This window comes from Triplophysa dalaica, chromosome 19 (genome assembly GCF_015846415.1).
Source record: "Triplophysa dalaica isolate WHDGS20190420 chromosome 19, ASM1584641v1, whole genome shotgun sequence".
NCBI classification, from domain to species: Eukaryota; Metazoa; Chordata; class Actinopteri; order Cypriniformes; family Nemacheilidae; genus Triplophysa; species Triplophysa dalaica.
The window spans coordinates 10454820-10467160 of NC_079560.1; the positions used below are offsets into that span (position 1 = coordinate 10454820).

A 12341-nucleotide genomic window follows, 5' to 3' on the forward strand; every position below is an offset into this window, starting at 1 on the left:
CTGCCCCAAAGATGTTTTTAGGAGCTTGTTGCTTTTATTGGGATGGAGACAGGAAATGACAAAGGAGAATAGCAGAACTTATGTCAGTAATCAAACTCAAGATGAAGCAAATGTAACATTTCGTGCATGCATTACACTGTGGGCTGCACATTTAGATTTCAAACAGTTGTTTTCAAAGCAAAGTTGTTCAGTGTGATGGAAATGGGCTGTGTGGAAAGGCCGCGGAAAAAAACTAACCAAAGTCATCAGAAAAAGTCATGGAAAACTCAATATATTATGTTTGTGTTAAGCCACAAACCCCACATTCCCTTTCATGCTGAGTATATAACCACCTCAGTGTTAACCTATATTCAAAGCTTTACATTATAAAAACTCGATAGCGCCACCTGCAGCTCAGCAAAGAATCAACCAAGTTGTCATGCTTTGTCAACCTACCCAGTCCTTAAAAGAAAAGACTGAAGAATAGATAGCAAGGGACACATAGCAAAAATATATAATTGTGGTAATTGTTTGATAATGGGATAAAGAGCTTGTTGTTCATGACACAGCCTTTAATTTATGCATCTTGTTTTCTAGGCAAAAAATCTTACCATTAAAATAATTTCATTGAATCTCTTTTTAAGACTTGGGAGGTAGATAAAAATGGCAACTGGTTAAATATAAAATATTAACAAACGTAAAAATAATTATTTAAAGTTAATTTATAAAAATACAGCTGTGACGATATCCTTAACGACTTCCGATTCATTCCCCCCCAGCATGTGGAAGCCCGCCAAAATGCGTGAGTGAAGTTAGCTACAACAAGGCTCTCAAACCTCCATATTACGCCCTCGAGAAACTACATTATTCAAATAGTTTCGTTTAAATAGCCCTTTGTCTTAATTTCCATATTCATTTTCAAGCACGTGTGTCCTTTTTGAGTTCTTTTGAGGCGTATCTAACCCATTTTTCGATAATGTTTGGCCCCGGGACTTTTATTTTGAAGGCCGGTCCGTAAGGCAGCCATGTTAGAGTAGCGTAGCTACCTTCACACTTGTTCTTCACGCAAGTTCGGTATCGGCATGGCTGCGCCTACCACAATGTCTAATGGCCAGGAAACAGCCTCCCTGAACGGCAAACCCGCGCTTAAGCGGTCCAGGGAAAGCGCGGAGCTCGACTCTCTGCGGATTCCGCGGGAGCCTCAGAATAAAGTGACTGTAGTGCTGGGAGCTCAATGGGGAGATGAAGGCAAAGGGAAAGTGGTCGATCTCTTAGCAATGGATGCCGACATTGTATGCAGATGCCAGGTGGGTAACGTTAATCTTCCGCACAGTTCATCAAAAGTAATTTTGTTTTTATGAATGTATGGATGCTTTTATGGTTGTGATTATGTGTTAGCATGAGTCTTGCTTTCGACACGTTTCTGAATCGGTGCATTTTAACGGGCCACCTCTGTGCGAGGAAAGGGGAAGCGAATAGGTGCAGAAGTAACATAACAAGCCTCACGTGACGCAGGAGGTGTCTTTGTCGCTTGATGGCGGGTTGATGGCGTTAAACGTTTGTTTGCGGCTGGCAGTGTCGCTTGTTTGTCTTTTCGCGATACTTGCGCGTCAATTTATGCTACCCATCAGATTTTGCTACACTCGTGTTGTGTTTGGGTTGTAACAAGTGTGTGTTATCAGGGAGGAAATAACGCGGGACACACAGTGGTGGTGGACTCAGTGGAGTATGACTTCCACCTGCTGCCTAGTGGCATTCTCAACAAAAAGGCTGTTTCTTTTATTGGTATGTTTGGTTTGACCCACTTATGAATCACATGTTACTACCACTCTAGTCCAGTTTTCATTTTGGTTCTGAAAAGTTCACCCGTAAATGAACTTCTTTGTCTGCAATTACTCACCCTCAGGTCTGGCTTTTTTATGATGTCCAAAAATATTTTCCACAAGGAAGTTGGATAATGACTTGGACTGCCAGACTGAACAATAATACAAATGAATAATTAAGTTATAAAAATGTGTAACTTATTGCCATTTGCAAACCGTTACCTCATTTACATTTTTGGTTAACTTTTGCCTTTGTTATTTTGCACCTGGTAATTTGTTGTGTTGACCTTTTTGTCGTATTTGCTGATGCGTCTCGCTCTGTCCCGCAGGTAATGGTGTCGTGATACACCTTCCAGGGCTTTTTGATGAAGCGGAGAAGAACTTGCAGAAAGGCAATGGTAAATGACGTGTCTTGGGCGTAAGAAAAACAAAAATGGGTTCACAAAGTTAAACATTGAAATATATCAGTGGTATAATAAGATTATAGGTACTGTATGTGGAATGTGGATACATGATATATCTGAAACTTTATTCTGTGTTTTCATGCCTTAAAACAGTTTTCTCTTCATTCAGGGCTTCAAAATTGGGAGGATCGGCTGAAGATATCTGACAGGGCACATCTTGGTATAGTTTTGTTTTGACTACCTAGACCTCTGTAATTTTGATTGCATATGACATTGACTATAAACATGTTGTGTATAAAGCAAAATACCAAAAAGTTCAAATCTATGTCTTTGACCTTTGCTCGTAGTGTTCAACTTCCATCAGGCTGTAGATGGGATTCAAGAACAGCTTAGACAGCAGCAGGCAGGAAAAAAGTGAGTCCTTTTGCGATTGTGTAATAACTAGTTTCCAGGCAATTTACTGGAAACAGAGGAAATTGAGTTCGACATCCTCTGTTTTACAGCTTGGGCACCACTAAGAAGGGCATTGGACCTGCATATTCCTCCAAAGCTGCGCGTAATGGACTCCGGGTGTGCGACCTGGTCTCTGACTTTTCAGTGTTTGAGGAAAAGTGAGTGTGAACTTGGATCAACCAAATTAGGACAAAACATTTGCAAACTATATACGATTAAGGGGGTTACGTACCATTGTATGTTAACTGTGCGTAAATGTCCATTCGCAGGTTCCGGGTGCTTGCTGGTCATTTTAAGACCATGTATCCCAATCTTAATATTGACGTTGATGCTGAACTCGAGCAGCTGAAGGTGACTACATTCATAGTAATAGTAGTGGCATCTTTCAATGTGATTTGTGAAACTTGTTGACTGTGATCTATCCGTGCAACGTTTTGCTCATTTAACCAACAGGTTTACGCCGAACGACTACGGCCTTTAGTAACCGACGGAGTTTATTTCATGCACAAAGCCCTCACTGGACCTAGCAAGAAGATTCTGGTGGAAGGAGCCAATGCTGCTTTACTGGATATTGATTTTGGTATAAATAAGCTTGTATTTGATCATATTTCTAAAAACTGCTTGTGTTTAATGGTATGAATTACACTGATGTATGCTGAATCGTTCATTTCTATCAGGGACCTACCCCTTCGTGACATCATCAAACTGCACTGTCGGAGGTGTTTGCACGGGGCTCGGTGTTCCCCCGTCTCATGTTGGACGTGTGTATGGAGTGGTGAAAGCCTATACCACCAGAGTGGGGGTGGGAGCTTTCCCTACTGAGCAGGATAATGTGAGTGTTTGTTCATAAGGGTATAATATATGAAAAATTGTTGATAGCCTTTCATATTATTATTTCTAATTTGTTGTTTTTAGGAAATCGGTGATCTGCTACAAAGCAAAGGGAGGGAATTCGGTGTCACAACAGGCAGGCGGCGTCGCTGTGGGTGGTTGGACCTGGTTTTGGTTCGCTATGCCCACATGGTTAATGGGTTTACAGCGTAAGTGTGTGATGATTTGATGAATCTTATTTTATATAGTGTTTGAGTCAATACAGGTTTAATTAGCTAAAGTTAGCTTGTCTCGTAATATCTTCGAGGATAATTCAGAATTAAAGGTTATTGACCTATTCTAAAATGTACTCATTTAAACTTTTGGATAAAGGTGTCTGCTAAATAAATAAATATAAATGTAAAGCATCCAGATTCAAAGAAACATGTCGATTCCATTGTCTGTTAATTTTTGTAAACTAGTAAAATTGAACGCTTTTCCTTTAATTTCTCTCAGCATTGCTCTGACCAAGTTGGACATTCTTGATACATTGCCAGAAATAAAGGTTGGAATCGCCTACACTGTAGATGAAAAGCCTCTTCCCAGTTTTCCTGGTTAGTTGCATGTTCTTTCAAAACATTCATTTTCAGATTTGTCACAATGACAAGTCTGGCCAATAATAAACGTTGGATTCATTCTTGAATTTATTGAGTCCTTTTCTGATTTAGTGTGTATTCATTGGTTATTTTAGCAAACATGGATGTCCTGACTAAGGTTCAAGTGACCTATGAAACGCTGCCCGGTTGGTGTTGTAGCACAGAGGGAGTACGCAGTTTTGATGAACTGCCTTCTCAGGCACAGGCGTACATTTGCTTTATTGAGAATGTCCTACAGGTGCCAGGTAAGAGCTTTTCTGATGCATACAACCATCTGTATAATCTACTATAACGCTGCTTTAGTCAGTTACGAATTGTAATCGTCGAATAATCTTGAAAATGTGTTTATCTTTTCAGTGAAATGGGTGGGAGTTGGCAAGTCCAGAGAAAGCATGATAAAGCTCTTCTAATAACAAAAACACGAGAAGCCAAACTTAAGTTGACGGTCTGCCAGGACGTGTGACATCATGACTGTTGGGGGACCAAAATCTTTTTATATGCATTTGTGCTGAAATTAAGACTAATCATGGGTTTCGAATCAACTGAATGTCCCACTTAGAATGTACACCAGCAATGTTTCTAGTAGTCGGGTTTGAACAAACCTGACCTGCTCCCCAGTAATTGGCATTCCTTGACTTATCATTTTCATTTCAAAGTGCCCCCCACATCTGCTCAGAAAAACCTATTAATCACAAATAAATGGCAGAGCTAGACCTTTGTCAGTAATGTGATGAATTGTGGAGCTTCAGACTTGATCTTTTTACAAAGTCTCTTTAAATGGAACATGGCACCTTTCACATTATGAGCATTTGAAAAATAACTATATGCATTGCTAATAGGTGGATAAAACCAAACTGATTTTTAAGGTGTTGTATACTGTGCTTTTTATGTAATCTAATGTCTGGGGTGAGCGCAAGGTCTTGTTTTGTCTTTTTAATTTTATGTTTATGAATACTTCCAGACTGATTTGCTGTAGTTTAAAGTACCGAAAGGGACCTTCACGCAAAGCTTTGTGATTCTGGGATAAAAAAAGGGCGTTGTTAAACTTCTATCAGCAATAATACACTTGAACAGTGCTTGGATCTTATGACGGACAGCTGTACGTGCACAGATGTACAGTGCATTCCACCTCTTCAAATATTTGCTGCTGTTTTTCAACAATAAAGTGCGAATATTTGCAACGTGATGCACTTTATTTTTTATACACTTTAAGTTTTGAGAAACCGGTTATGTCTCCACCCTGAATATATTTATATGGCGTATAAAAGATTAATGTTTTGTAAGAAAATCCATGGATAACTTCTGCAACATCTTCGTTATGGCAGTGTTGTATGAGTAACAGTCATGGGAAGTTGTGAAATTTAAACCGGTCATTCTTTTAGACGATGCAGGAGTTATGTTATCATGCGTACTTTTAAGTGTGCGTTATGCTGGATACTCTGCTATCAGATATTTCACGGATTAGAAGGTATTAATTTGCATTTATTAGCCAACAAAACGTGAAACGAGAAAATGAATTGTAACAGATCAGTGCTGTCTGTATTAATTTTTCTTGTTTAAATCCATTTAAAACTGTTTTAATCACTGGCTGTATCTGTTATAGATAATTTAATGTCTTTCTAAAATTCATGAATTATGTCTACAGTGTGCCGAACAACAGGAGTGTTTCAAACTTTCCCAGTCAGCAAATTAAAGAAAGCGGTCCAATCCGGTACACATCCTCGTAGCAACAACTCAACCAGATCTGTTCCATAATTCCACCTGCAGTGAGCCCTATAATAAAGAATGACATGGCCCATATGTGGATCTTATTTGTCATTCTTGTTTGGCCGAGTTCAGTAAAGGACTAAGGGCGCTTATGTGGGCCACATGTGGCTGATAGACCAAAAAGCCAGAGTTTAACCATATTTGCACCGCACCATATTAAACAATTATTCAACAAACAATATTAAACACAAACTCAATTTTTTTTATTACAGATTATGAAAAATCCATTTTAGTCCTCTAGTAAATCAAACACTCAACTACACAAATGTATTCAAAATCATTTGCTTTTGGATGTTTTATGTACTCAAATATCTAGACGTACTCTGTTTTCATTCGTTAGCTTGTTTTTAATAATATGTAACATTCAAAGTGTCTATATCTTGCATTTCTGTACACTAAATTATGTGAAGAGGAAACTAACATTCTAAGGCCCATTTCGCATCTTAAACCTCGGACTTTGGATAAACTGACATCACTGATGTACAGTGACCATCAGATTTTACACAACGAATGGATCTGGTATGTCATCAACACAGAAAGGGAGAGTGATGATGAAATTATTGAGCTGCGGCTTGTTGTCAATGCAGGTGTGTATAATTTACTTAGTTTACAGAATTATTTGTGCCAAGTTAAACTTTTTAAAATGTTGCATTTATTTCTGTTTGTTTTCTTAAGAGGTTAATCTTGTATGATACATCCTGAGATTTCATGAATAATAGAAATCTATTTCCTACATCTATTAAAATAAAATTGATATCAAGGACTGTGAGAGAAAGTATGATTGTTTTTAAATACAAAATAATATATATATATGAAAGCAGTGAAGTAACCATAATACATTTACATTTTTCCAAGAATACGAGTCAGTTTTTTAGTTAGCCTAGGTAATAAATAATTTATAAAGGTAATTAATAGTTTAACTTATATTTTTATTCATTTTGAATGGACACATGATACATTGCCACCCTGTGTTAATATAAAAATTTGAGACTTTAACACTGAAGAATACGTGGCAAATGACGTCAGCATTTAGGTGAAGACCCGGATGTCTGCAATCCGTTCACAGCAATCAGAAAAACAGACGCATTCAACCGGTGAGAAATGTATTCTTCTGATTATGATCAGAAATGTTGACACTCTCTTTCATTGATACATTAACGCTACTCGTTATTTCAGATGAATGTCTTATTTATATCGCCGTTTTACCAATAAAATACCTTATTCAGGCACACTGTCAGATGCACAGCTAGCCTAGCAGCTAACATACGCTTAATATCTTCTATTTAAAATAAAGGCACAAGGAGAGACATGCAGATGATAACATTATGATACAGTAGTCATATATTTGTTAGGATACTTCCGGTTTAAAACACTGCCATAAAGCGAAGGGCCAAGGAAGTCCCATAGATCTGCATTAGTTGTGATCACAGCTGTTTAAACATGATCTTATTAAACCATACTTGTCATACAAACTCGTATGATTGAAGCCACGTCCCTCTAAATGCAAGCAGTTTATGAAGTTCTGGCTGATCCTTTGCTTTACAGGAAAGTGCATGTTTGTCAGTTTAGGATGCATCTCTTGTAAAGGTGAATGAAATAGAGAACAAGACCATCACAAATGGAAAGTTCTTATTTATTTGTACAGAAAAATAATTTTACTGATACTCTTCTGTTCTGCTTTACTTTCAGTGGTGTGTATGGTACTGTCGCAAGGTGATGAGTTGTTGCATAGATGAACACACGCCGCCGCCACGGTCCTAAAAACAGCCAGGACGGGGTTTACACTGGGCCGTCTCAGACCCAGTCCCAGCTGGTCCAACAGCTGGAAACCCCCCTGGCTGTACCAGCGCCCATCGCCCCTCCTGCAAACCCAATCAGCATGTCCTGCCGAGACCGTACCAGCGAGTTTCAGTCTGTGTGCAAGTCCATACAGGGAAGACAGGTGCGAAAGCTTGATGCATGCTGGTAAAGATTTGTGAAAGTATAAGACTGTACCGGTCTGCACACTGATATTAGGCTGCATGTGTGTTGTAACATAAAGGAAATTATAAATGGGTACACATGAATGACCAGTGATTAACATTAACATAATTTGTGAATGCTTTATGAAAGTATAACAGAAATAGTTTGAAAGGTTAAAAATTGTCCAAATACTTGTTCACGTTCATTTTTCCCAGAATGGAGCACAGCCCATCAAACCCATCAACAATGCAGTCAGACAGCGGACTGAATTCACTCTCATGGCTAAGTAAGATTAATCCTTCATACATAGTATCAGCACAGAGACATGCATTTAACCTATAATTTATTCAGGCTTACTTAAGTTTTAATGGCCTGCTTATTTCACCGACTTGGCCTCAAGACAGATATTGACTGCATCTCATTAACAGGCGAATTGGACGAGACCTCAGCAACACTTTTGCCAAATTGGAGAAGCTCACAATTCGTAAGATTCTTTTTCCCTAATCATCCCTCAAATGGACCAATCTCGTCTGTCTTTGATTTGTAATTGATTTTATTTTCTAATGCAGTTGCCAAAAGGAAGTCCCTGTTTGATGATAAAGCGACTGAAATTGATGAACTCACTTACATTGTGAAGCAGGTCAGGATGATTGTTACATCATCTTTTTCAGGCATATGGTTAATTCTGTCTGTTTCACACTAAAATGTTACTCTGTTTGGGGGCATTCAGGACATCAACAGTCTGAATAAGCAGATCGCTGGGTTGCAGGAAGTTGTTCGATCCCGGAGCGGACAGAATGGTAGACATCTTCAGAAACATTCCAACACCATCGTAGTCTCGTTGCAGGTATTACCATCTGTATTTAGTGTTTAGTGAAAATCTCAAGGTGCTTTAAGCCTAAAATAAAACTTTTTAAATGTTTTTTTTTTCTGTTCATAGTCCAAACTGGCGTCGATGTCAAGTGACTTCAAGTCAGTCCTGGAAGTCAGAACAGAGGTTAATATTGATTAAATTATATCTTGTTTTGAAGTGCAATTTCAAGTTATTTTGTTTGAGAGACTTATTTTCATTTTTTTCATTTTCTGTTTAGAACCTGAAGCAGCAGAGAAGCAGACAGGACCAGTTTTCCCAAGCGCCTCCGTCCACCTCTTTCAATGGCAACAGCTTTAGTAAGAACATTTGACTTGTGTTAAAGCGGAGTGGACTGTCGATGTACACATTCATGTAGTTATTCTTCACTTTTGCTTCCATTTACCAGGCAATTCAGTGCTCATGCAGGATGATTCAAAGAAGAGCGATATATCTATAGATATGGACCTCAACACCAGTCAACAGATGCAGTTAATAAATCAACGGGTATTGATTGTTTCAGTGGTCGTTTGTAATGGTTAAATACCTTTGAATGTTTATTAAGTACTTACTAAGTTTGTGTCATGTGTTTATTTGTGTCATGTGTCTATTAAGGATTCATACATACAGAACCGTGCAGACACTATGCAGGATATAGAGTCCACTATTGTGGAGCTTGGTTCTATATTTCAGCAGCTGGCTCATATGGTGAAAGAGCAAGAAGAGACTGTACAGAGGTGAGCCATGCGGCCTTACAAAACCATTCTCTTTGCATTGTCGGTCTTTATTGTGTGACATAGTCATTATTATTTAAACTTTCATTTCTCTTCCCCGACAGAATTGACGCCAATGTAGAGGACACTCATCTGAACGTGGACCTAGCTCATTCAGAGATACTCAAATATTTTCAGTCTGTCTCCAACAATCGCTGGCTCCTCATCAAGATTTTCCTCATCCTCGTTATCTTTTTCATTGTTTTTGTGGTTTTCATGGCCTGACAGCCGCAGGTGTGCCATGATCATCTCTTGAAAAGTGCAGATTTGAGGAATTATCAGTATTTGAAGAGTAACTCTTGTCGTAGCTCTGATCTTCTTTCATTATTTTTGTAGTGCATCATGCTGTAGTGTTTTTAGCATATGTTGACTGACTGCTGAGCGCTCTCCTTTAGTTTTTTTTCTGTCCCATAAAATTGAGTAAGATATGCTGCTTAGATTTCTTATTTCAGTATTGTTCAATTTACAGTAGGTTAAAGGTCAAAACATATATTCCTAGCTGTAGAAGCTATTGGAACTAAATTCCCAAATTTCAATTTTCAGAGATAACTTTCTGAGAGTAACACATCTTTAACTTACTGCCTTAAATCTTGCTCATAGCTTTTATAGTGATTCATTCCTTCAGCAGAGTACACTTCAAATCATCCTTCGGTGCTGCAAGATAACAATAACAATGTCTTTCTTTAAAGCTACTATCTTCTGTTGAAACTGAGTATCTTGGGTAAAAGGTCCTGCTTTTAGCAGATTATGGATCATTTAGCCAAAGTGCATAAAGGTTTGTGATAAGCATTATTTTTGTACACATCTTTGACTTTTAACCATAAGACTTTAAAAAGCATTTCCAGTTATTCTCTGATATTTGATTAGGGAAGATTATGCTGGAGTTTGAATATTCATGGATGGTTCAGATGGTGAGGGATAAACCACCAAGAAGGAAAATAAGCCCAAGATTTTATGTTGAAGATTTAAGAAGATTTTATGTCCGTCTGTGATTTATTACAAAATAATTGGAAATCCTTTTTGTTTGACAGGGCTGAAAAATGGAATATTCATACATTTTAATGAGTGACACTAACATGGCTCTCTGGAAATACTGTTTTCAACAGCTCAGCATAAAATGATATTTTTTAAAGAACATGTCCATTTATTTTTAACGTGACATACTTGTGCTGGGGAAATGTCCCAACCAATAAGTCAATTGTATACTGTAAAGAAATTATTAATAGAAATAGAGAAATATAATTTGTTTAAATGTCTGTATTCTGATTTCGTTCACTTCATTTATGTAAACAAAATGCAAGTCAAAATATATTGAGGACCTGTGTAACATCTATAATTTAATTAGTTTTTGCATTAGCTAAGTATGCCATTTGTTATAATTGTTAAATTAGTTAGACCTCACATGCAATAATGTGGGAACTAAAAGATGGGAAAATACAAGTTCAGCTTTGTTCTTTACACTTATTACAAGGCTCGTTGAAATGCTTGATTCTGATAGGCCAGTCCCGACATTTGCAGGTTTGTTATTACCAGATAACAACTTCTAATAACATACTGTGACCCGGATGCAGCAAATCATTTTTAACAAATTAAATATAAATATGTCTTTTAATAACATATATGACATTATATTCACAAATGATTAAACCAAATTGCCTGTTTGTGACATTTGAACGTCGTTTCTAACCTAAAAATCGAAAGTAGCCTAAACGTTTTTCATCGGAAGGTCTGCATTCTGTACAAATGAGCTAATGAAATAATTCACATTTCATGTCCAGTTTTTCTTATGTTGCAAGTAGTCTGTAAAACTACAACTTGTCACTTCACCACGATTTACATTTTATAATTAAAGTTATTTAAAATATTTATATAATAATCTATCATCATCACAAACCAGGATAAATTGTGTTCCGCGTGACGAACCTCACCATTTTACGTTACGAATATTTAAGCCCAAAAAAGACCCACCTGAAACTTAATTTAATAATTTTGGTAGTAGGTTAAATTCTATACTATTGCACAGTAAAGTGTTTTTTGACACTTTACCTGAGTCCTAGGAATGAGGTGTAGGCTACATGGTGAAGAAGATACAAAGTAACACACCTGTAAGGAGGTCCAAGAGGGACCACCAAGCTACTGTATTACGCACGTGCGGCTCTCTGTCGCCCACTCCTGGCGCGCGTCACCAACAAACCAACTTTACTTGTTGATGAAAGTTGTGAAACGTTGTGAGGGTTTCTGAAGTGCACCACAATTTTATCAAACTCTTCGATGACCACATAATACCACAATGATAAAAATGTAATTTTGTGTCGTAAAATAATTTTATGTCACACAGTTTCGCTTCTTTGGATTCTCTTGTGACTTCCAACAAATAAGTCAAAGATATGTCCCAGAAAAATATTTTGGGGGGGGAGTATCCCTTTCATAAACACTTCTTGTGAAGACCAAGAAGCATGGCGTTACATAATGCTTTTTTTGCTTTTTGCTTCTGATATATTGCTGTATAAATTGATTTGTAAAATACAGAAAGACAAATGCTTTGCTATTTTACAGCTCATATTTCAGACATGACTAAAACATTCATCCCATTTTGCTCTTATGAAGGAAACTTAAGTTTTACAGAATGACATAATACTAACATTTGTGGAAACTTCGCTTTCAAAATCGATTTAATCTCCTCGTCCTTACGATCCTATAATACCAGTGAACCTCTCACTTCTGTTCTTTGGCCTCCTGTCTCCCCACTCTTGTTAAAAGCCTGGGGAAATTGCTAGGATTAGATTAATGTGTAATATAAGAGTTCTTAAGTACTGGTGTTCAGCAGAGAGTTGCCACTCTGCATGTGTTTCTCGGTTTACTTA

At 37.6% G+C, this 12341-nt stretch overlaps 2 protein-coding genes across 3 annotated transcripts; both read left to right on the forward strand.

The window, feature by feature from the left end:
* Window positions 1–1041: 1041 nt before the first annotated feature.
* Window positions 1042–5925, forward strand: adssl (adenylosuccinate synthase, like). 2 transcript variants are annotated; one of them, XM_056732020.1, is made up of 13 exons: window positions 1042–1286; window positions 1662–1764; window positions 2132–2200; window positions 2376–2426; window positions 2554–2620; window positions 2710–2817; window positions 2929–3010; window positions 3113–3239; window positions 3337–3491; window positions 3575–3699; window positions 3986–4083; window positions 4221–4370; window positions 4483–5925. In XM_056732020.1, the coding sequence occupies exons 1-13, from the start codon at window positions 1062–1064 to the stop codon at window positions 4533–4535; spliced, it is 1413 nt and encodes a 470-aa protein (XP_056587998.1). In that variant the 5' UTR covers window positions 1042–1061; the 3' UTR covers window positions 4536–5925. The 2 variants fall into 2 exon arrangements, with proteins under 2 accessions (XP_056587998.1, XP_056587999.1); XM_056732021.1 differs by lacking the exon at window positions 1662–1764 and having other exon boundaries at window positions 1154–1286.
* Window positions 5926–6919: 994 nt separating this feature from the next.
* stx5al (syntaxin 5A, like) lies at window positions 6920–10733 on the forward strand. Its single transcript, XM_056731033.1, has 11 exons — window positions 6920–6986; window positions 7582–7834; window positions 8070–8140; window positions 8283–8338; window positions 8424–8494; window positions 8585–8701; window positions 8795–8851; window positions 8946–9024; window positions 9114–9211; window positions 9320–9441; window positions 9543–10733. Exons 2-11 carry the CDS (start codon window positions 7625–7627, stop codon window positions 9700–9702), a joined length of 1041 nt encoding a protein of 346 aa, XP_056587011.1. The 5' UTR covers window positions 6920–6986; window positions 7582–7624; the 3' UTR covers window positions 9703–10733.
* Window positions 10734–12341: the final 1608 nt, after the last annotated feature.

Coding starts and splice junctions, on each gene's coding strand:
- adssl (XM_056732020.1), top strand. CDS start 1,062: ATGGCTGCGCCTACCACAATGTCTAATGGCCAGGAAACAGCCTCCCTG. Junction 1,765..2,131: donor AAAGGCTGTTTCTTTTATTG/GTATGTTTGGTT, acceptor TCTGTCCCGCAG/GTAATGGTGTCGTGATACAC. Junction 2,201..2,375: donor GAACTTGCAGAAAGGCAATG/GTAAATGACGTG, acceptor CTCTTCATTCAG/GGCTTCAAAATTGGGAGGAT.
- stx5al (XM_056731033.1), top strand. CDS start 7,625: ATGAACACACGCCGCCGCCACGGTCCTAAAAACAGCCAGGACGGGGTT. Junction 8,339..8,423: donor ATTGGAGAAGCTCACAATTC/GTAAGATTCTTT, acceptor TTTCTAATGCAG/TTGCCAAAAGGAAGTCCCTG. Junction 9,212..9,319: donor TGCAGTTAATAAATCAACGG/GTATTGATTGTT, acceptor GTGTCTATTAAG/GATTCATACATACAGAACCG.